Source organism: Cyclopterus lumpus, chromosome 3 (assembly GCF_009769545.1).
Source record: "Cyclopterus lumpus isolate fCycLum1 chromosome 3, fCycLum1.pri, whole genome shotgun sequence".
Classification (NCBI taxonomy): Eukaryota; Metazoa; Chordata; class Actinopteri; order Perciformes; family Cyclopteridae; genus Cyclopterus; species Cyclopterus lumpus.
This window is the reverse complement of record NC_046968.1, coordinates 5,550,901-5,573,068: the sequence shown is the minus strand read 5'-3', so window position 1 is coordinate 5,573,068 and position 22,168 is coordinate 5,550,901. Positions and strand designations below refer to the sequence as shown.

The following is a 22,168-nucleotide window of genomic DNA, read 5'->3' as shown; positions in this document are numbered from 1 at the left end:
TTGTTATAAAACATTCCAGTTGCAGGATATATAGACTTTAAAAATGTACATTGTAAAAGTTAACCTTACTCAAAAAAAGCATGCAAACCGATTGCCTTAAAGAAAAGAAAAAGCTTCAGTGGAGCGCAGTTGTTGGTGACCCATTTAGAAAAAGAGGAACAAAGTGCTGAAAACAGGATTGGTGAGCAATGGCATTGGTATATATATCACTCCATCTCAAAAGGTCACAAAGCACACTTTAGTGTTTAAAATCGTATTGTGTTGGTTCAAAACAATTGAGACTGTGTGCAGCTTGTCATGGCAAATACTGGCATGACAGTTTAACAAATATGCCCTAGCATTACTGACTTTTACGGCCCGTACCAACAATTACAACAACAAAAATATCCAATAACAATATACTGCCTGATATTATTTTAGTTTGAATAAAAACATTTAGTAAAACGTATAATTTGCTAATCAAATAGACATGTCCTGGAAGTTTTATAATTTACAGAGGAACTTCTTTACAATAACAATTTAAAACACCAAATGCAGTTATGTTACACTGCTTTGCCAATTTACTTATATAAGAATATTGTGAACAATGGAGTCTTGTTTTGCCTACATAAATGCCAGCTATACTTTAATTCTGCATTAACAACAACTAGCAGTTTATCGCCCAAACTTGGTTAAGAACAAACAGGCTTCATTCAATAAGCATAACAATATGAAAGCTAAATGACTCCAATAATGGATCTCACACGTGTATTTTGAACATACACGGGCAGCCTCTAGACGTCACCTGCCGATGAACCCATGGGATGGCAATTTGAGTGCCTTAATTTAGTCAAGCAAAGGTCCACTTGGACTTAAGGTTGAAATTTGGTGCTCAAAGGTCACTGTGACCTCACAAAACACAAAACTCTGGCCATAACTCAAGAATTCATATGCTAGTTATGACAATTTCCCACAAATCGCGTCGAGGATAAGATGTAATTATAAGAACTTATTAAGCAGGTGTGGTAGAACAGGGAGGCCTCTGAGTACAAGGGCGTGTCTCACATCTGATTTCTAGAAGTGGATAATTAACAAAAAAAGTTTAATGTTATGCAACATTCAAATCTGACAGTACAAAGCCAATGAAACAAGTGTTTCACAGTGATAGCACTGATATCCCAGCTTGGGGAAAATCCATTTGGGAAAAATCCATTTAATATCTTTTTAAAGCTTTTACCGTGTGGTCTAGGTCGAAAACAGTTTTATGAACGGTTGATAAACAGGTTCCTCATTCAGAGGCCATCCAAAGTGATCCTGCACTTAACAGCTTTAGCTCCAGTTGTCACATGCAGCACTAAGTGATCACAGAGACCTGCTGAATGTTTGATGTTGTATAAGAAAAGAGAGGTAACCATCTAAGTTGTGTCTCTAAACACCTTACAATGAGGGACTATTGGACGATTTTAAGTCATGCTATTAACGTCCATCTCTCTGTCTATCTATAAATTGGTCTATATATCTATCTATCTATCTATAACTTTTAAACAAATGTTCTCAATCATCAGATTTGTCTATGATATTATTAATTATTGTAAAGCCTTTCAACAATTGTTAGTCATCATCACATTGTTTGTTATTATGAATTATTTTGAAAGTTTAACCGGAAACGGGGTCATTGTTCCTCCCGGACGTTCGGCACGTCGACGTGAGCATCTATGAGAAAAGCTACCCGTGAGGTGGTGGTAGTGGTCCCCGAAACATGTCTTTTATCCCCCGGGTTGACGCGCCGAGTACTACCGGGGATGGGAGTCCCCCCGCCGCCTGAACCAGCGATTTACTTCACTGCCGCGGGTCAACCGGAGCTTTAAACCACGCGGAAGAAACCGGGGCTCTCAGTCTATCTAGTCGAGAGAAGATGGCGGAGTTTTCGCCCGTCCTGCCGATGCGGGATGGAGGAGGACGTTTTAGCCAGCCCATCTTCCCTCGGTCCATGTCCGGTTCCGAGTCCGAGAGCGAGCTGTCCCAGAGCCTGGCCCGGACCAAGATCCGCTCGTACGGGAGCACCGCGAGCGTCACGGCCTCGCTTGGGGAGCGATACATCGAGCATCGGGTGACGGACAGTGATACCCTGCAAGGGATCGCTCTCAAATACGGCGTGACGGTAAGGTGGCACGCGACCACTGCCACGTTAGTGTGTGTGTGCGTTGACGTTCACCTGGACGAGGAGACGTGATGGACCATGTGTTGATGTGTTCAGGTCCTCACTAGCAGACCAGAGGAGCCACACATTGAATTGCATGCATGCTTGTTTGCACCAATATGTATTAAAACAGGTCCTGCATTGTTACATTTTTTTTTTTTTAAATATTCAACTTTTTTGTTCTTCTTTTTTTTTTTTTTTTTTAAGAGAAACATACCTGAGAACAGTCGAAACAGCATCTAATGAGTTGTTTGATTCTTCTTTGAATGTAGCATGCTAACAAACCAAATATCTAACCCTAATCCTAATGTAGTTTTTAATGTAGAGTTTGTGTTCAAAGATGTTTTCTTTGCCGTTTACATCACCCTCCCGAGTTAAAATGCATGTAGACTATAAAGTACTTTTTGTTCACTTGAAAGCAATCAAAAAGATTGAATGCGTGACTTAAAAAGCAACTCCTTACAATATGTAAAGCTGGTCTTCGGGTCCAAACTTGTACTCAAGGAAGGTGATGGCTGAGTCACCGACATTCTTTAACACCGTCTGTTTGCTCTCACATGCCAGATGGAGCAAATCAAGAGGGCCAACAAGCTGTTCAGCAACGACTGCATCTTTCTGAAGAACAGCCTCAGCATCCCCGTGGCGTCGGAGAAGCGCTCCATATTTAACGGACTGTCCCTGGAGTCTCCCGACGGGGACGGCGAGGCCCCGTGCCAGGGTGCAGACATCGAGGGGCCCTCGCCGCCCCCTTCCCCGCGCCCTGAGAACTCAAAACCCCCCCAGCCAGAGGAGCTGTCTGCCAAAGACTTCTTACACAGACTGGACTTGCAAATCAAACAATCCAAGCAGGCAGCACGCAGGCTGAAGGAAGAGGAAGTAAGGTGAGGTGACGAGCAACCCGCCCCCCCCGACCAATTCCACTGCTTATGTTCTGCTTATGGTTCTCTGTGCTGTTGACAAGTGCACGCTTTCAGACCGGGCTGGTAACGCTCATTGACAGTTATTGTCTTTCTGAATTTAGCAAAGTTAGAAAAGTAGCGTCAATCAGCTGGTATTTATTGTGACTGTGAGGGCTGACTGTTGCTTAATGAACATATGATGGATCCCTGTCTGTGGAACATTTCTAGTGTTTAACAGACGGGACACATTTGTAAGTTTGGTGAAGTCCAGCATCAGTAAGCCTATTTTTGTTGTTGTTTTTTGTCACTGCGTTACTGTTCACAGCCCCCTTTTCCCTCAAAAGGACCGGATGTCGTTACACTTGGACTAAAGATCCCCTTAGTGCGGGGAAGTGCTTGTAAGAAACGAGGGCCTCGACTCTCACCCCTCAGATACGTGTGGTGATTGTCAGAAATCCGCGATCGTCGAGACGGGAAAGTGCAGGCGGTCTCACGGAAGGAGGATCGAAGATGGGGAATCTTTTCTTTTTCTTTTTTTTTTTTGCCGAACCTGCTGCACTAGTCAGATGCCACGTTCTGTCACAATCGGATGTGTAGAAGGAGAAGACGCGGCTTGCCGAATCGGGCCAGAACGTGTCTCCTCGACTCTGCACGTCGAGACAGAGAACTCTCTGTAGGTCTGCTCAGCACTGAGGTGGTAGCGGATGTCTGGCGTACCCCCATTCATTCATGGACAAACGGGCGTTGTTGCCACTATCGGTTTAGTCGCACCACGGCAGGTGAATGACTTTTTTTTTCACCACGTCGGGCTCTCTAAAAGCATTTTGCTCACACTGCAGTGGCTCCTGTAGCAGCCGTTATGTAAATTCCCTTCCTGTTGTGGCAGCTGCTCCGGCCTCAGCTGTTCTTTTGTCTCCGATTTCTATTATCACTGCCAGTCTGACACCATGTACCAGAGCTCTAATAGACCTCTGATTCCTCCTGAACGACTAAGGAGGGTCTCATCCTAGTCGTCTGCGAAACGGTTCATACCAAATAGTCTCAATATAATCCGCCCGCAGAATAATAATAGCATGTAGGATTTCAATGTTTTCCAACATCCCTGTCAATTTAATTTTGATTTGGTGATCTAGAATGGAGTAGTAACTTCTTCATTTTTTTTCACGTGAAAGAGCCAGAAGAAATCCTCAATGGAATATATTTTATAGACTTATTAATAAGGATTTGACTGAATTAAAGGACTATTTATTAACATTGTGTGATAAACCGTCGTTAGTTGGTCCATGTTTGAAAATCTACTAAGTCAGTTCTCTACATACTATCCGTCAGGTCAGATATTGTAGTATTTGTAGTATTTTGTAGTATTTCAGTATTATGTGACCAATGACTGCAACATTTCCTATAAAAATGTACTCACGATGTGCCAGCAACCCTAGACCTGTGTTTTTTGTGTTTTTTTTTTTACAAAGACACAAGCCTGAGTAAATGCGCAAGACAAAGACTTTTTTAATTTCTCTGTGCAGAGTTTAGCCATCAGTTTCTCGGAAGTGCTTACGTAGCTACCAAAGCCGAGCTTTGTGGTGAGGCTTGTTTCCAGCCACATCAGAGGTCGCCTGTGGAGCTGCTGTGTGTTCAGACAAACACGGGCTCACTGCCTTGTTTCCAGAGCAAACACAGGCCGCACGTCCGTTTGGAAAAGAGCACACTGGCTGCTCGCCACATTTCCTTTGAGAGGACGCTATGTCGTCACGTGTATGATCAGGAGCTACGATATCGCTGCACGGCCTTTACATTATGAAGATTAGGCCGCATTCACTTGCTTCCAAGCTTCCAAAGACGTCTTTCCTGTCACTTAAGTTCATTTTCCTCATTCGACAACTTTACGGAATCATTGGGCTCATGAAGAGAAAGGGTGGTATGGGAAATAGGGTGAGAAAAGAGACACATAAAACTGGTTGGGCCAGATTCAATGAAGGAAACAAGATATGAGTCGGAACAAGTTTATAGTAAAGTAGTGAATTAAAATGTTATGTTGTTGAATATGTGTATACATATCCACAAAATAGCCATACTATAATAGAAGATGGACCAATCGATACAGAGTTCTTTTGAACTCTTTGGCTAATCAAATGTTTATTGTGAACATCCAGACGCTCAGGGATTCCTTTTAAGTACATTGAAAGAGACTATCTGTAGAAAACTGCACTTATAAATATAACTATATTTTCCTCTATTTCAATTGGTGCCTTTTGTGATCAGTCTAATGTTCAATTTGTTAAATAATTATCTTTTTTCATTTTTTTAAAATCCCACAAGCAATTTGCTGCATTATAATGAAAGCAGCAAATAGTACTGCCGTTATCATGGTGCGTTTTCTCATTTAGTTTTTCCACATTATTATTATTATTATTATTATTATTATTATTATTATGCAACCCTGTTTTTAAAAGACTGATCCCGTCATCCCTCAGGATGTTGTCACGAATAATAATAAAATGTATAGGTCTAGAGACACATTTCTTTAGCCTGGTACTTTCACTGTTCTATCTCCTCGTATGTGCGTCCTCCCAAAAAGTTCAACGTTGTCTTTTCTTCTTCTCATTGGCAGGAACGATATGGAGGACTACACGGCCCCCACGACGTCATATCAGGAGATATAAAGGACCCGGGCGTTTTCCGCAGGCACACGCTCAAACATACAAACAGTACCACGACGCTTTCTTTTACTTTACTCTTTACCGTTTTGCTTTTACCATACCACGTTAAACAAAAAGTGTGATGTTTGCCTTTTTTATTTATTGATATGCAACTATTGGATGTACATGATGGTTTACAGCTCGGAGGAGCGTTTGATATAAATACCGTCCAAGGACACGTGCCCATTAACTCATCATATGCTGCTGAAGCTACTGTACAGAACCCACCTGCTGCATATGTTCTCACACACACACACACACACACACACACACACACACACACACACACACACAGAGCGCTAAGCAACTCCAGAGGGATTAGCTTGTTAAAGTTGCTAACTGCTTCAGATGTGCAAAATCCCCTCCCCTCCTATAATAGTATCACCGGAGAGTATATGCAGGCCTTCCTCATCAATGTTTACCCCGTACGAGCTCACCCCAAACCGAAGCGGCGGATGGACTCGAGCCTTTGAACGCGTTCCCTTTTGCCTCATACAAGCGTTGGTCTTTGGGGGGGAAACAGAATGGACTGCTCTATTTCTTTTTAAGTGTAAATGCATTATTTATGTGTGTGGAGAACTGTCTGTTACAGCTGTTTTATTGTCCTTTTTAACATTCATTTGGTTTTATTTGGAGAGAATAAACGTGTAAGCAAACGAAACGGGAAGCTCCCGTGTGTTTTAATGACGATGCAGATTTGTGTTCTTTTGTTTGTGTGTGTGTGTGTGTGTGTGTGTGTGTGTGTGGGGGGAGGGGGGGGTTGTTGTTGTTTTCCCCCAGTGCTGCTTCGTTGTCACATTTAACGTACACAGGTAAAGAAAAGGCAAAGTTTTAATTGTTTTTAAACTTTAGGAAAGAATCACAAATATTTACATTTAAAAATACTTATCTTGAGGCTCTACAGAGATTGAAATGTTGAACTCAGAGACATGCAGAGAGCATTAATGGAATAAACGGTGGCCCCTAGTGGGCCCTAGAAGAATTACAGCAGAAGATAACAAATACATAGATCACTGACATGATGCACAACACATATTTTTTTGGATGAAATAAAAAGCAAGATTACATAAAGACCTTACATGAACACTGGATAAAGGAAATATAATAGGCTAAGTCGGGTTACACTGAATGAGTACACTTTGATATATGTGCATTTTGCTGCAAAAAGTATATTGGAAAAGGTTGATGACAACGCTATGGCATCATACTCTCAAGACATTCATTTCCCAGGTTGGAGTAAACGCTGGCGTTTAGTTGGACATGTGAGGTGGTTACATAAAATACTCTGATTTCTCTCTCAATAATATTCTAGGAATTATTACTCTGCGATTTTGGCGTGCAAATATAATCGGGCAGCTATAAAGAATCACTAAACTGTTGCGTTGATGGTTTCATTAATTCCCTTCTCGCAATACATTTTGGGAATGTCTGGGAGGGTTAACAAGTTCCCCTAAGCAGGTAGTTTTGAATACACAGTACATACTTTACCATGCCATGGGAAATAAATGTAAGGAGTCAGGGTTTTGTTTGAGATGTTAATGTCCGATTCAGTCCTGTGTTGTAGGCCAGAGGGTTAGGGTGATGGGCGTCGGCGTTACAGGCTGCTGTAGATCCTCTTGATGGTGTCGCCCTCATCCTTGGCGATGATGCCCTTCTGAATGTAGGAGTCAACCTGCTGGTCCATGAAGTCCTTCAGTTTAGACAGGTCATAATCTGGAAGGAGAGACAGAAACAAAGGATGGGTTCATAATCTGAGATTCCAAGAGGAAGATCGTGAGGCCACGGCTGTTGGCGGGGTAGATACACTTTTTAAGACGGCACACCCAAACAAATCATAATCTGGTGCCGCGGTTCATTATCGAGGAGGATTAAGGTCAGATTGAGTTTGCCTGCGGTTGAGAAGATACCACATACATAATAAGTAGGTCGGAAGATCACGCCTGCGGAACGTAATTGCCAAGTTGTGGTATTCAATTCAAATTCAATGTGATTAGTTTCAAACAAACTCACTCAAATACTAAATAGCAAATAGGTTTTTGAAGCACCCTTTGTAATCCACCTTGCTCTCAACCAGTCCTTGTCAGAGCACCACAAGGCTGTGGCTATATTTAGAAATGAACACTGTGTTATCCATCATGGTAACATGAGTCTCAGAAAGCAGGCAAACAGCTGCTGCACCGCTTCTCCCTGCTCTCACTGACTCAGCAGCCAAGAAGTCAACACAACATCCTCCTAGTGACATTCCCAACAGTCGCAATTTTATTGCGTCGCTCTCAAAAGACACAGTTGCCCAGGCGGACGACACACATGACGCGTGCGCGGGATTAACTGAAAGTGATTAGAGACGCAGAGCGCCGCTTCTCTCAATCTTGGCCGCGAGGAGCCGAGAGCCAACGCCAGGATGTTGACTCGGTGTCCGTCTGCTCCCCTGGCTAATCTGTGTGGCGTGTGGGCGTAAACACACACACACACACACACACACACACACACACACACACACACACACACACACACACACACACACACACACACACACACGCACACACACCACGTGTTGACACAGGCACCCACACAGAGAGTCCGCTGAGATTGTCCTAATGGGTGCTTCTGGTATCGAGTAAACACAATAAACGGCCCGTCGCCCACTCTGTTTCTATGACACTGCGTATTGGTTGAAAAGGCTTTTGTTGTCCTCCAGCTGTACTTTCTCCATAGAGAGAGAGAGAAAGAGAAGTAATGAATGAATAAGGATTAGGTTTAATGTGGTACACCGGAGTGTATCATTCTACGTTTGTTCAGTGTGAGCTTGTGTGCTATCTGTCCGTCTCCTCTGTGGCAGGCGGGCCCTGTTGTCCCAGACAACCAGTCCACGCACCAGAATGCTAATGAAGCGTCCTATATGGAGCCTGGTGGGAGATGAGCACTGAACAAAACTTCACTGCAGCACTATAAACTCAGCACGTTGTTGTCTTCTTCTGTTTTTTGGGTTTTTTTTAAAGACGCTCACAAGAATCTAGGTCAAACTTTGCTTGCTCCTCTGTCTTTTGACTGTTTCTCTGACTCACCAGTGGCTCACCAACACTATGAATCCATAGACATGGGCATTAATGACAAAGAGGTGGGGGTCTCTTCATGGCTTTTTTGTTTTTGTTTGGGTGTTGTTGCTGATAGTCATGATCGTGAACTAGGTTCAAATTGGACAGACAAATATTGAGGAACAGGGCAAAGGGAATACATGAATAGACATTTGTCTCTGAGTAATTAGAACGGACTCATCCAGAATGATCCATATTCATGGGATCTGGAGTGAAGCATCAACCCTGGTTGCCCAATCTCATTTTACTTGCAAATTTGAGGCGAACAAAAGAGACTTCACATTTTCTGCACGTCAGTGCACCGTCTAGTGACGGGACCAGGGTTTGTTTCCCCTGAGTCTGGTTTCTAAAACTCATAAAGCATAAATTGGAGTGTGCGTCTCACCATCTTTGCCCTCTTCTTTGTCGTGTTTCTTCAACCACTCGATGTTCTTCCTGATGGCCTCCAGATAAGTCTCTGACTTGCCAGGATGATCTGGTGGGAGATGGAGAGAAAAGAAGAAAATGAGACGTGAAACTCTCAGCTGCGATAGGTGTACCATATCTACAGTTTGGGATTTAAATAGATATTACACACCAATCGAAATCATCAGATCATAGTTGGATTATAAAACATGCCCCTAATTTTCCCATTACATTATGCAACTCAATCTACCACCGATTTTAGTTGACATTGCGCAAGATTCATATAATTTCCTGCTGAAAAAAATGTCCTGGTGATAATCGTGCTCTGTGTCCCGTTTGGATTTCCTTTTTTATGCCTGGTGAGTGTGTGTGGATTAGACTGATGAGCGTGTACAGTGAGAGAATAATGGCAGCTGTCACGAGCTGCCCTGTAAGTGTTATCGGACTGGCCTAGTTCAGGGACTTAACGATGATTGGCATTGACTACACCGTGCTGTTGACTTCCTGTCAGCCCTGCTGAGTCCAAACAAGAGGTCTGGAATGATCTCTGCCGTTACGTTTACACTCATTTTTGGAGACAATCGGGAATCTGCTAGATTTGAGAATTCTGCATTTATTTGGCACATTTGACACAAAAGCAACAATAAAATCGTAATGCAAAAAAAAAAAAAAGGAGTCATGGAATTTACAAGGCATATAGTTTAGCATTGTTTAGGGGCAAAATTGTATCAAATAATTTTTTGGAGAATTATCAAACGACTAAACAAAAGAAAAGCTATTCATGTTTCCTCTGTCATCAGGATTGGGTAGTGGACTGACTGGTCTCAGTGGATGGCTGCTCCTCCTTGGTTGAGTCTTTCAGGTTCTCATACTCCTTCTGCATCTTGGCGGCCTCGGCCTTGGTGTTGTCTTCCTCGTCCAAATTCTTTCCTGCGGCAAACAAACGGTACATGGAGCATGACATCGCGTTGCCCAGTTGCTGCTAGAGATACTTACAGCAATAGTTCAACTTTTTTAGGAAATATGCTTGTTAGCTTTCCTGCAGAGACTAATTAACATGCTGAATATTTTCTGTGTTTTCTGAACACAAACTGAAGTTTAAAAATGATAATAAAAACGCTGTGAGCTGACTCAAATTCATGTTTTTTTTTGTTGCCTTTAGAGATGTTGGTAGTCTTATATTCTGACTGAGCCAGGCTAGCTGTTTGCTCCTGTTTACAGTCGTAATGCTAAGCGAAGCTAACTGGCAGTAGCTTTACATATGCAGATTTGAGAATGGTATTAATGTTCTCAACAAATTCTCTGCCAATGAGCAAACCAGCATATATTTCCCCAAAAGGCTAAACTATTCCTTTGAAAGTCAATTTAAACTCCAAGAATCTGCTCATAAAGTTTAGTTCCACATCTTTCTCGGATAGTTTGTAAAACTTGAACATTTAAAAACACTTTGAGTGGGTCCCAAAGTGTTTTTGTTTTATTAAATAACTATAACTATCAAACTATATTTTAAACCATATATAACACAAATAAATGTGCCTACACTTGCGTTCAACCTATGTAGCTTCATAGAGCCTAATATACTAACTAATAATATAACAATAAATTGACATGATTCTACATATGTTGGACATGATTGGAGGATAACTTGTGTACCGTTGGGTCCGGTGAAGTCAGGAAGCCCGAGAGCCTTGCCCAGCTTGTTCTTGGTCTGCATGGCTATCATTGCATCCAGGTTCTCTGCAGGCGGATGAAACAGGCCAAACATTTACTTAAGATTTGATTATCATTGACGTCGGTTCACTCTACGGACAATGAATGAAAACCTCTTAACCGTTTCAAAGTCCCACGCTGTTCCTGTGTGACTCAGAGGGCAATTAACATTAGAAAAAAGCTTTTAGTTAAATGGAAGTTCAAGAGTGTGACGGTAGTCAGAAAGTCTTGTTCTTTTCCACCATCATTTAATAATTCAGTTATGCATTGACTGAATACTGGATACATTATTCCTGTGACGGCTGTTCTTATCCTGTGTTTTCTGTATACGAACAGCTGTTACAGGAATAATTTATCCACAATTTTATCCAAACAAGCACATTTATTTTTTTGGGAGTTATTATATGTCATCAGTGTGCGTTACCACAACTATTACAGTGGCTTATAAGCTTTCCCAACAATATTAGAGAACATAAAAGACCCCAAAATCACCGGGGAATAACAAAAACAGATCATATGGCTGAAGATAAGTGTCAACTGATCCTCTCTGGAATAACAAAGTGGTGAACATTACGCTCAAAAACAGAGGAAGCAGATGTTCTGTTCCAGAGGTCAGCTGGAACTCCATCCTCTATATCAAGTTGTGGTAATTTACTTAAAGAAGAGGTTATTAGAGATGTGGATATTATGATGCAGTAGAGAGACAGGGGAAACAGAAAGGCTGGGTTTTAGCGGCGTAACTGAGCATCGAGGAGCTCTCTCTTCTGCTCATGCTTCTTTTTAATTTCTTATTATCTAAGCATCTCACTTGCACCCGTTGTGCATTCAAGCTGCCTCCCACCTGTACCACAGTGGAAGCCCATCATGTGATCCTATTCCCTCTGCCCACACAAACCCACGCCCACGCCCACGCACACGCACACACACACACACACGCACACACACACACACACACACGCACACACACACACACAAGGGCACGCACACGCACGCATCTTTCTTCCTCCCCCTATCTCTCTTTCTATCTGTCTCGGGGCCTGTTTCACTCGATTAGCGTAAATGGACAGGCCCGTGTGTAGTCAGTTGACTCTTTGGAGCATCACAGCCAGTAGGAGGGTGAAGGGTGGAGGGTGGAGGATGGAGGGGGGGTGGCGGGGGGTTGCTAGGCGATGGAGGAGTTCCGTCCTATTATCTCCCCACAATCTATACGACATAAAGGGTTGCCTGGGAAACCCGTCTCTGTTTTATACTGGTGTGTAACGTCAGCAGTGGTCATTTGTTCCGCTGTGAGAGACAGACAGCTGCTGAAGGTCATCTGAAAGGTTATTGATTCATCCGCATGACGTCAGACTTCAATAGTTAATCACTGCTCTTATCGCGGCACACAATGTAGACTGGTTCGCCACAAATTATATTTCTCCTCTGCCTTAAGATGAGTGGTGAAACAGTGTCTGATTAGTCTTTAAAGTCATTCTTTGTTTTTAAGCTTCTCAAATATAAGGATCTGCTCCTTTTTTTATGTTATAGAACTGTAAACTGTTGAATAAGTTTTAAAAAAAAATGCAGTTTGAAGATATCACATAGGACTCTTTAAAACTTCAGGTCAAATGATTGGAAGACAAAGGAAAAAAACAATAATCTTGCTGCCCTCGATGAAACCACATATGCCGAGCTGATTTTAATCCTCTCCCATGTTTCATGTTTTACGTACGACTGAGAGAGACTGAGAGTGATGTTGTGTCTTGGGTTTCCCGAGGCTCACTCAGAGAGATGACAGCTGTCCCTTACAGGTGGCTGACCTTACCAATGGCTACTGACGTGATGGCCAGCCATAAAAAACATGCCTGTTCTTATAGAGCGCCCCTGACACTAATCTGTCCACGCAGGCTTCACACTGCAACGCACCGGCTGAGAGGGGAAATGAGCTTGTCACGCTTGGAAGACGAGGAAAAAAGCACATCTATAAACACACAGACAGAGAAATGCATATGCACTCGTCGGCTAACGCAATGGATGGCTTGAAGCTTGGATTTGCGAGCTTTCAACACGATTGGAGTCAATATCGCATTATCATTAATATGGCAAATGTCTGCAAAATTAGCTCCTTGAAAACAGTCGCCTGCGGCCTCTCTTTTGTTTAGTTAACATTTGCGAAGGATAATTCCTTGAGACAACAGCATTTTCGTAAAAACAATAACATTATGTGATCATAAATAAATGCATGTAAATGAGGTACAATCATTTGTTTGAAGTCATCTTAAATCAGGGTGAGCTATTACGGAACTTGTTATGGGACCTTTCAACCACGTCACGACTGAAAAAGGCTAATAAATCAAGATTCTTTTGTCAAACTAAAATCTCCAAGGTCAAGAATGAAGAAAAATATTATTGACAACAAATGCACTGCGGTCTTCAATGACTGCGGCACCCACTACACGATTCTCCCGTTCCGGCACTGAACTGCACCGAGCTATCGATAAACAGTGCTGGTATTGTGTCTTACCCAGATAGGACACGCCCTCCTCCGGCGTGATGGTGCCGTACTTCACCATCATCTTCACAAAGTCGATAAGCGTCTTCATGATGGTGATCAATGTCTCTCTCTCCTGGGCGTCTTGATCTGCAACGGCAAACCAGAGAACAGATCTGGCATCAGTGCTCTGTTCACATTAATTGGCCACCGTGGCGTTAATGCCACCACATGGCGTTCGACTGTGGGGGTCGTGAAGATGGGATTATAAATAATTAGTTAGGAGGACAAAACAAGCGTGTACTCATCCTCTGAGAACAATATCGCCATGACAACAAGAGCTTCTCTCTTTGGATGCTGTGGAACATTCATTTCTAAACTGCCGTTACCTGAGTCGAGGCTCCTGAGCAGACGGTAGAAGTTGGGGAAGTACTGCAGATCCTGGAGCCCGTCTTCGGGGCTCACCTCGTTGCCCTCCTCCGTGTCTTTGTCCCAGGTCTTAGTGGCTGTGTCGCCCCCTTCTTCTTCTGCATCCCTGTCCACCTCGTCCTCGACCCCATCGCCGTTTTCTTCTTCGTCGTTGTCATTGTAGAGGCGCCTGGGAGGCACCCACGTGTCCTGGGGAATCCAGGGGGCCATTGTTGTTATGGTCGTCATTCGTATTGTGAACACCCTTTTTATCGCTGTCACTTATTCACAGGTACTTTACCTTGTCAGCGTCTGAGCCCTGGGCGTCCTGCTCCCCCTTGGTTTCTTGGTCGTTGCTGTCAACGTCCTCAATCTCGTTGTTCTTGGCGTTTTTGGTGATGAGGTCCTGGAGAGCCTCGGCCACCTGGTACTCCAGAGTATCTGCCTGGCTGTCCGTGATCTACAGAGGCAGAAAAGAAAAGCAAAGAGACAGACAGATGAGAATTGTGTCTCATAAGAAATGAGCTGTGAGGCGTGGTAAAACCGAACAGGGTGCGCCGACCGTAAACCTCCATGTGTCACATTATTGATTGCTGTCACCGAGAGAACCATCAAGGGGATCGATTTGGACAAAGCACAATTCGCACATATCTTCCCGGGGGTGCAGCGAGAGATAGGGAGTTCCTGCCGGGTAAATGCCAAACCACACGCTGTGAAAAAAACTCACCAGCCCCAGTTTGAGCAGTTTGGTCACGATCCTGTCGAACACCCCTCTGTCGTCTTCCTCGTAGATCTTGTTTGCGATTTTCTCGACGATGTCCTCTGCGGTCAGCGGGGTGCCGTCGACCTGGCGGAAACTCTCTGGGTCATCTGAGAGGAGACGACACATATGTTATCATTTGTAACTGTCTAATAGCTGTGTGTGGTTATAAAGCAGGTGTTTATTCCTCCATATATTCTTAAATATGTTTGCTTTCTCCCTTCTGCACTCTGTACTTTACTCCATCTTCTTCTCTGTGTCTCTATTGTACCCTAGAAAACAACAAGAGTTGCCAGTAATAAATGATTCTCTAACCCTAATATTCCACTTCTTCATATCGGCGTTACGGAATAAGGAATGTGCAATTGTTACAGCTTGACTTTTACATAACAGTCCCGGCTGCTTCTCTGCGTCCACGCACAACCAAAATAAGCAGTGCCGGAATACTTTTTGCCCGTATTGGCGAGAATCACCGGTGTTGAATTTTACCTATTTCTGTCTCACTCCAGGAAATAAGAAATGAAATCCCGCCTGCACTTGCCAAATCTAGATGTAGCGTAACCTGACGAGCTGCTTGTTATTGCCGGGCCGGCCGCATGAATCGATGAAGTGTAGCACTCAGCACTTTGTGTCTGAGTCACCTCGCCTCACCCACTCTGCTTTATGCTGATGATTTGGATTGAATTACATGCGTACACAGTGAAATGTGTGCTGATCTAATGAGATCTATTGAGGCTCAAAGTCCACGCAGAGATACCTGCAAATGATTCGATTTCGAGCGAATTCAAGATGTACGGTCGGTCTCTACGTGTATTTAAAAGTCTCCTGTGAAGAGAAGAAGCTGGCGCAGAAGCTTTACACAACTGCAGTGTCTGAGGGGGAGAGGATAATCTTCCTCTCTCGCGTGCACGTGTCCCGCCTTTGACGCTTTCTCTCTGTCTCTGCTTATCCCCATCACACACACACACACACACATGTTTCCTCTGCCTACTCTTTCTTAAAATGTCTGCCCGGTGGCCTGTCAGCGACAGACAGAAGCTCGCCTCGGCATGACGCCTGCCCTTGGCGACGGGGGCAAAGGTCACACACGAAAAAGGGGAATCTGACCCACTGCCCCTTTTCCCAACGATCCCATGGACGCGGTGACAGGTGTGCGTACCCTGGTACTTGCCGTAGTCCATCCCGTTCTTGGTGGAGTCGTAGTCCTCAGCCAGACGCCGGCTCTTGGTCGAGTCTGATTCATCTGGGACGTGCTGGTCCTCCTTCTTTGGTGGCACCTCCGTGGTCTCCTTGGATTTCTGTTCGTCCGCCAGCGACTTCAGCGCAGTGAAGTCGTCGAGGTCCTTCTCTGACTCTGCGGGGCGCTTGCTCTCTGAAAGACAGCAGGGACGGAATGACCAAACTGGAGATGAACTCCTCTCACATGAATGTGAAGCGCTGAAACATGAACCCGGCAATAATTGATTGGCAGCGTGGTTTCCTCTTACCCGCTGACTGTACTGCAGCCTTCACGATGTCCGCCTCAGCCATCTGGGGAAATGGCAAACATTACACAAATAATTTCCACTCAGGATATAAGCTCTGATTAATAATGTTTGTGGGGCTAATTCCCCGCTTTTCCTTTGTTTGACAAGTGACCATAAAGCCCATTTGGCCGGATATTGGATGATAAAATTAGCTGTGAGACATGGAGAACGAGAGCTTACCTGCTGTTGTAGTGGCCTTTCTTCTGTCAACTGTCTGTTGTACACAGTTTTATCTGGAACAACAACAAATTGTAATAACTTAGTTTTTTTAGGTCATAAATGTGAATTGCTCTAGATAAATCTGCTTTTCAACAAAACTCTTAAGATATTATACTTCTATAAAAGGTGTCACTTTTGTTCTTCTTCTGGTCATTTAAATACATTTGTATCTTTCAGACTTGTGTGATCGTTTCTGCGCTCCCAACTCACCATGCAGAGGCATGAGCTTAATCGGATTATCAAACAAAAGATTAAACTGCGGCGAAAATAGACCACAAGCGGCCATACCATGCGAGCGGGCGTCATTGAACGCACCGCCAGTCACTGCTGAGCTGCAGCTGAACTTTAAAGGCATCGCTTTTTGCTCTATTCTGGGTTGTCAAACGGGTTCATAGGGGAACAAAACTAAGCGAAATGATCTGATTATAATGAGAATGGAATGAGAATATGTTGTGGTTTCACTACTCTGTGACAGCTAACTGAATATAGGCTACATATTTGAGTTGTGGACCAAACAAGACGTTTGAGGACGTCGTCGTGGCTTTGCGAAACCCCGATCAACATGTTTAACTATTTTCTGATGCACCAGACACCTATTTGATTTATCGAGAACACAATTGACACATTAATAAACCATGACGTTAGTTTCAGCCCTATATAAAACCTATACACACACAAAGATAGGAGAAAATAAAAATACCAATAAGCTAATAACCCCTTTAAATGACCTGTATGATACAAGGTGTAGAAGGTTTAGTCGACTTATTTTTTTTCTCTGCAGATATTCTTATATCTATAATGTTTTTTAATGATTAGATCAGTACACTAATATATTCAAGAGAACATTGTAGTATTTTCTCTATTTTAATGTCAGGCACCATGTGTGCTGAACACTAGGATCGTATTGCACTTTGTGGCGTTTTTACAAATCTTCATTTGTAATCATTGCTTTCCTAAAAAACATGTTTAAATAGCATATCTACATTATTAAACACATTAGCCTATTGCAAAACAATCTTTACAGGTCAAGATTATATGTCTACCGCACGGTTAGAGGCGATGGCCAACTCACCATCCGCTGAGGCTGTAGGTGTGGGGAAGGCAGATATCTGGCTCACTACATTCAGGGCTAGAAGCTGGAAAAGGAAAAACAGGCCGACGTATTTAGACGCCATCCTAAAATAAGCTGTCTCAGAGTGTCCGGGAGGAAGATAAATCCTGGCCGTCAAAGTGCTGAATGTATGGACAGCTCCGCTCCGCTTCGCCCGGTCTCTGGTGCTGAAACTACCTCGGATGCTGCGCCCTGGAGTACCAAGTGTGTGTTGTTGCCCCTGCTTCCCGTCAGCTGAAGGACGGGCCTCCTGAGCCAATCCAAATAGCCTGGGTCCAGAGCTCTAACGTGATTGGTTGTAACCCAAAATACAGGGCGGAACTAATAGTTTAAGTCCCGCCTTCGCCCTCTGGGTACTTGCGTAGGTTTGCAGGTGGCTCCCATGCTAGCTGTGAACGTGCTAGCTAAAGTGTGCTCCTCTAGGGGGGCCCACGCAGAGCACGCACACGGGCCCAGGAACTCTAGGTGGCGCTGTTTTTCCAGTGACAGTTACCCAAACGTACACTCCTCTCCATAATACCAGAAAGCACACAGCATTTTCCAATATCACAATATATCGAATATAACAGAAAACCAAAATATTAAAAAAGGACAGACTTAATAATGTCTTAAGTATTTGAGAAGAAATAAAATAATAATTACATAGGCCTAATGTGGCTTAACAATGCAGGTACAATTATACAGTTCAAAAAGGTGTATTTATTAATGTAGATTTAAAGTCACTTCACAATTCAGTATGTTGCTATTTTAATGAATTATTGATGCAGATATAGTTACTCAATAAGACCTTCTGAACTTTTTTGAGTTTAGTTTTTGATTTTATGTTTGGGCATGGATTCATTCAAGTTCTTTACCGATCAATATTGCATTATGGTGTTTCAAGGGAATATTCTCCACATTTTTCACCTGTCCATCATATAGATCAGATTACTCTTGGTCTCATCTGTACAGAGAGTTTTATTACATGCAGATTTCCTTATACTTTTCTGCAAACTGTAAATTGGCCTTCATATTGTTGAGGCATACTTGAGTATCCAATTTAGATTACTTCCCAACTCTGGACCTGCAAACACGCAATGAACCAAATGGAAGAACACAAGTACTGTTTATTTGTTATATCTGTTTGCCATTATTAGACAGCATCATCAACGTTGTATAGAAGATTCCACGCTCCTCACGATCTTGTTGAAAGTGGCATCAAGGTCCATGACGTTCCTCCCACCACTGTGCATGCTGAGGTTTTCAAATGGGATTGACATGACGTGCTGTTTGTGGATCAACTTCAGTGTCGCAAGATCCAGTTTATCAAAAGAGCCGTGGAAACCAATTCTTTCAAAGTATTCCTCCAAATTCATCTTGCCTGTAAAATATATGACATTATATAGTTGCAGATGTATACCATTTGAGAATATGCAGCCAAGGGGTTTCCCCATACCTTTCATGAAGTCTGATTGTGCGAGCTGTCAGAATGGTGTGTTCTATGGATGCAGTGTGTCCATCGCAGCCACAAAGGAGGGGCATCTTATGTCTTTTAAGAGTATAACACCAGACTGTGTTTGTGAAAGTTAAAGATTTTAATGGGCCTTGTGTTAATCTGCGCTATAATTGTTGCTCCAAAGTTGCATTACTATACAATTAGTGTTAACTCAAAGTCTTACCTTACATTTCTCACCCTTGAAATGTAAATACAAAAAATTAAATAATATTTGTGAGGAACAGGAATACAACAACGGTGTGGAATGGTAAAATGCACAAGTTATAATTGTGTTTCATATTAAGTCTTGTCTTTGGGTCAAACGTACTCAGTCCAGCTCAACCAGATATGTGTGAATGTCTAATGTTTCTAGCTTCAGTTTGTCACTATAAGATATTAAATTGGTACAGAACATCCAATCTAAAGGGGCTTTAAGTTCTGAATATGACATCTGAAGTCTGTAGTGTACTCTTCCAATGAGTGGTTAACCAGAATATGTGGCAATGATTTACAGTATTCGTCTGGCATTAACTCCGTCAAATTAAACATTTGTAATTTGTCATGCTCAGAATCAGAATCAGAATCCTTTATTTGCCAAGTACATTGCACAGACAAGGTATTTGACTGGGTGAAAAGTGCATAACAATAAAGATAGTCATAAAATAAAACAATACATGGCCCATAAACTCCCTCAGCTGGACCCTTCAGGAATATAAAGGCGAAGGTGAATGCAGAGGCTCTGATCCAGACCTGATAATACTCCGACATCAACAACCCCTCCTCCAGCCTTCGAACCACAAGCTCAGTCGTGTGTCAGAAGAAGAATATATGTGCAAGCAAAATATTTAATAATGTTGATATGAGAAAGCACCCAGAGTACAGATGAGACGAAGTCGAGCACATCCAAGCACAGAATAATACATTGTTACATAACTTGAAGCTTAGCAGGGTACATTGGTATAAAAAAGTTATCAAATATATATTTTTGGCAAACAGCACGTTAAGTTTTTTGGTAGATTTGAAAATGCATTTAAATCTACTTTTTTTTGGTCATTAAGGACGCCATGTCTGCTCCTTGCATTAACTCAGAATACACATATACAAAAAGCAGGCCTAATGCAACTGCACAAATTTCATTGTACGAAATATTAAATTCAAAGCACCTCTTGATTAAAATAGATCATTCTATAACAAGCTGCTCTAGTGGTTGATCAAAACAGGTTGTGAGATCTTTCCAGGTGAATTTCATAACATGACGCGTGAAGGATTTCAGAATGTGTAAAATGACTTGTTGTTGAGAGGCTGCAATTTGTTCTGCAGCTTGAGGTTGAACTTTTCAAAAAGAATTTGCTCAATCTCATCATCCGCTATGTTTCTTATGTCTAAGACGTCAACGCCTTCGTCGGGTTTGTAGGTGGCTTCACCGTATGTCCAGCCAATCAGGGCTCTGAATCCTGTTGGTGTTTGCAAAGAGCAGATGGACTTATTGGTGAACAGTGAAGTCTCCGTCTGGAGTTTGTTGTTTATCTCAAGGAAATGTTCGGCCTCTCGAGGCACCAAGGAGAAGCAGAAGATCAGATTATTTTCTTTCCTGTTCACCAGACCTGATTTTGCAAACTCTGGATTGAGAACCTCTGGCTTTCTACCAGTTTTCTCCAGCACCCAGATGTCCCCCTTGTCTGTGAGGCGAAAGACACCTGCTGCCTGAGGCTGGTCCTTTCCAGAGATGAGCTCCAGGGGCTCCCATATTTGGAAAGATACCCCAAAGCTTACATCTGTTATATAAACCTTTCCATCAATGACAACCTTGTTGAGGAAATGAGAATCAAGGGGGCCAAAATCATTGAGGACACTGTTGAAAACTCTGGAGCCCAACGATGTGGTGTCGTAGCCCATTTCTCTCAGCACCCAGCCAAACAGGAAGTTGTTCTCCAGGCACCAGCCTCCACGTCTGCTCCTCACGATCTTGTTGAAAGTGGCATCAAGGTCCATGACGTTCCTCCCACCACTGTGCATGCTGAGGTTTTCAAATGGGATTGACATGACGTGCTGTTTGTGGATCAACTTCAGTGTTGCGAGATCCAGTTTATCAAAAGAGTCGTGGAAACCAATTCTTTCAAAGTATTCCTCCAAATTCATCTTGCCTGTAAAATAAAAATAAAACACATTATATAACTTCCTAAAAAGCCCTTAACTTACGTCTATTAAGAAGGGAAAAGCGCTTAAAATAGCACCACTGAATAATTCTGAAAAAGTAAGTAAGCTACAAGTTACTCAGATAGGAGCGTTTTATAGAGTTTTGTCAAGTTCTCTTTTAGCAAACAGATTTTTAAGTGTGAACAATCTAACCCCAGCTGTTTTGTCCAAATATCACAAAAATGAATACCATTTCTGGAATTCAAAAACGAAAGTAAACATTGGCTGACACCTGTAATTTAGAGACGGCTGGTTTGGATCCTAGTGTCCCACTGAACATAATAACTAAACATCTTTAGAAATGAAGGGTGTATAAGTAGTATTTACTGACTTGAACTGTCCATCTATGTTCTATGTTCGTATGAGTATTTGAGCAAGGAGAGGAAACGCTTGAAAGAAGTGCCACCTGGCTATTTCCTCCAGAGTTGTAAGAGAAATGTAGCCTCCATCAGAAATATATACTTTAACCAGTACTGAACTGACCCGATCCATTATTAGATCGATCCAATGTTAAATCACCCTGGAGCAGGCTTAAAAAAACACTCTTACCTAAACTTTGGGCGGAGGGTTGTTGTTGTTGCTGCTGCTGACAAGCCATTGCAGTTACTTGGAATGGCTTATCGCCACTAGAGGCACCATCAACCAACACTTGACAGAGTACATTTTGACAGAAGTTACAATGTTTCCAGCGGACATCCGAATACACCTTTCAAAATAAAAGCGTTATGGCGAACATTAAAACGCATGCAATGAGACTTTAAAACCATACGCATAAAATCATACGCTTATTTGGTAATTCTACGGTTTTATAAGTTTCAACATAAATGTGATAACTGTGGATTGAAAATTAAATTAGTTGCCAATCAATATATCGCTACATTTTCCTGCTTCCGGTGTCATTCTGCCTCTCTGTACGCACGCTTGACGCATCTGAGTTGGCCGACTGTTTTCGCGTAAATTACGTAACACACAGCACGCACGCTCGGACCACGGAAGTGCACGCGAGTTACCATCTCGCCG

At 42.7% G+C, this 22,168-nt stretch overlaps 3 protein-coding genes across 4 annotated transcripts; 1 reads left to right on the top strand and 2 right to left on the bottom strand.

The window, feature by feature from the left end:
- Window positions 1-1,661: 1,661 nt before the first annotated feature.
- On the top strand, window positions 1,662-6,458 carry lysmd2 (LysM, putative peptidoglycan-binding, domain containing 2). Its single transcript, XM_034529455.1, has 3 exons — window positions 1,662-2,140; window positions 2,744-3,060; window positions 5,687-6,458. The coding sequence occupies exons 1-3, from the start codon at window positions 1,895-1,897 to the stop codon at window positions 5,736-5,738; spliced, it is 615 nt and encodes a 204-aa protein (XP_034385346.1). The 5' UTR covers window positions 1,662-1,894; the 3' UTR covers window positions 5,739-6,458.
- A 129-nt stretch (window positions 6,459-6,587) lies between these two features.
- On the bottom strand, window positions 6,588-17,708 carry scg3 (secretogranin III). 2 transcript variants are annotated; one of them, XM_034526777.1, is made up of 12 exons: window positions 17,440-17,708; window positions 16,329-16,381; window positions 16,110-16,152; window positions 15,794-15,994; window positions 14,590-14,732; window positions 14,164-14,322; window positions 13,844-14,072; window positions 13,488-13,604; window positions 10,928-11,011; window positions 10,094-10,204; window positions 9,255-9,344; window positions 6,588-7,487 (listed from the first exon to the last, which is right to left on the bottom strand). In XM_034526777.1, the coding sequence occupies exons 1-12, from the start codon at window positions 17,540-17,542 to the stop codon at window positions 7,369-7,371; spliced, it is 1,452 nt and encodes a 483-aa protein (XP_034382668.1). In that variant the 5' UTR covers window positions 17,543-17,708; the 3' UTR covers window positions 6,588-7,368. The 2 variants fall into 2 exon arrangements, with proteins under 2 accessions (XP_034382668.1, XP_034382658.1); XM_034526767.1 differs by having other exon boundaries at window positions 6,591-7,487; window positions 15,782-15,994; window positions 17,440-17,666.
- A 1,809-nt stretch (window positions 17,709-19,517) lies between these two features.
- LOC117728759 (arylamine N-acetyltransferase, pineal gland isozyme NAT-10-like) lies at window positions 19,518-21,821 on the bottom strand. Its single transcript, XM_034529593.1, has 2 exons — window positions 21,698-21,821; window positions 19,518-21,096 (listed from the first exon to the last, which is right to left on the bottom strand). The coding sequence occupies exons 1-2, from the start codon at window positions 21,744-21,746 to the stop codon at window positions 20,222-20,224; spliced, it is 924 nt and encodes a 307-aa protein (XP_034385484.1). The 5' UTR covers window positions 21,747-21,821; the 3' UTR covers window positions 19,518-20,221.
- Window positions 21,822-22,168: the final 347 nt, after the last annotated feature.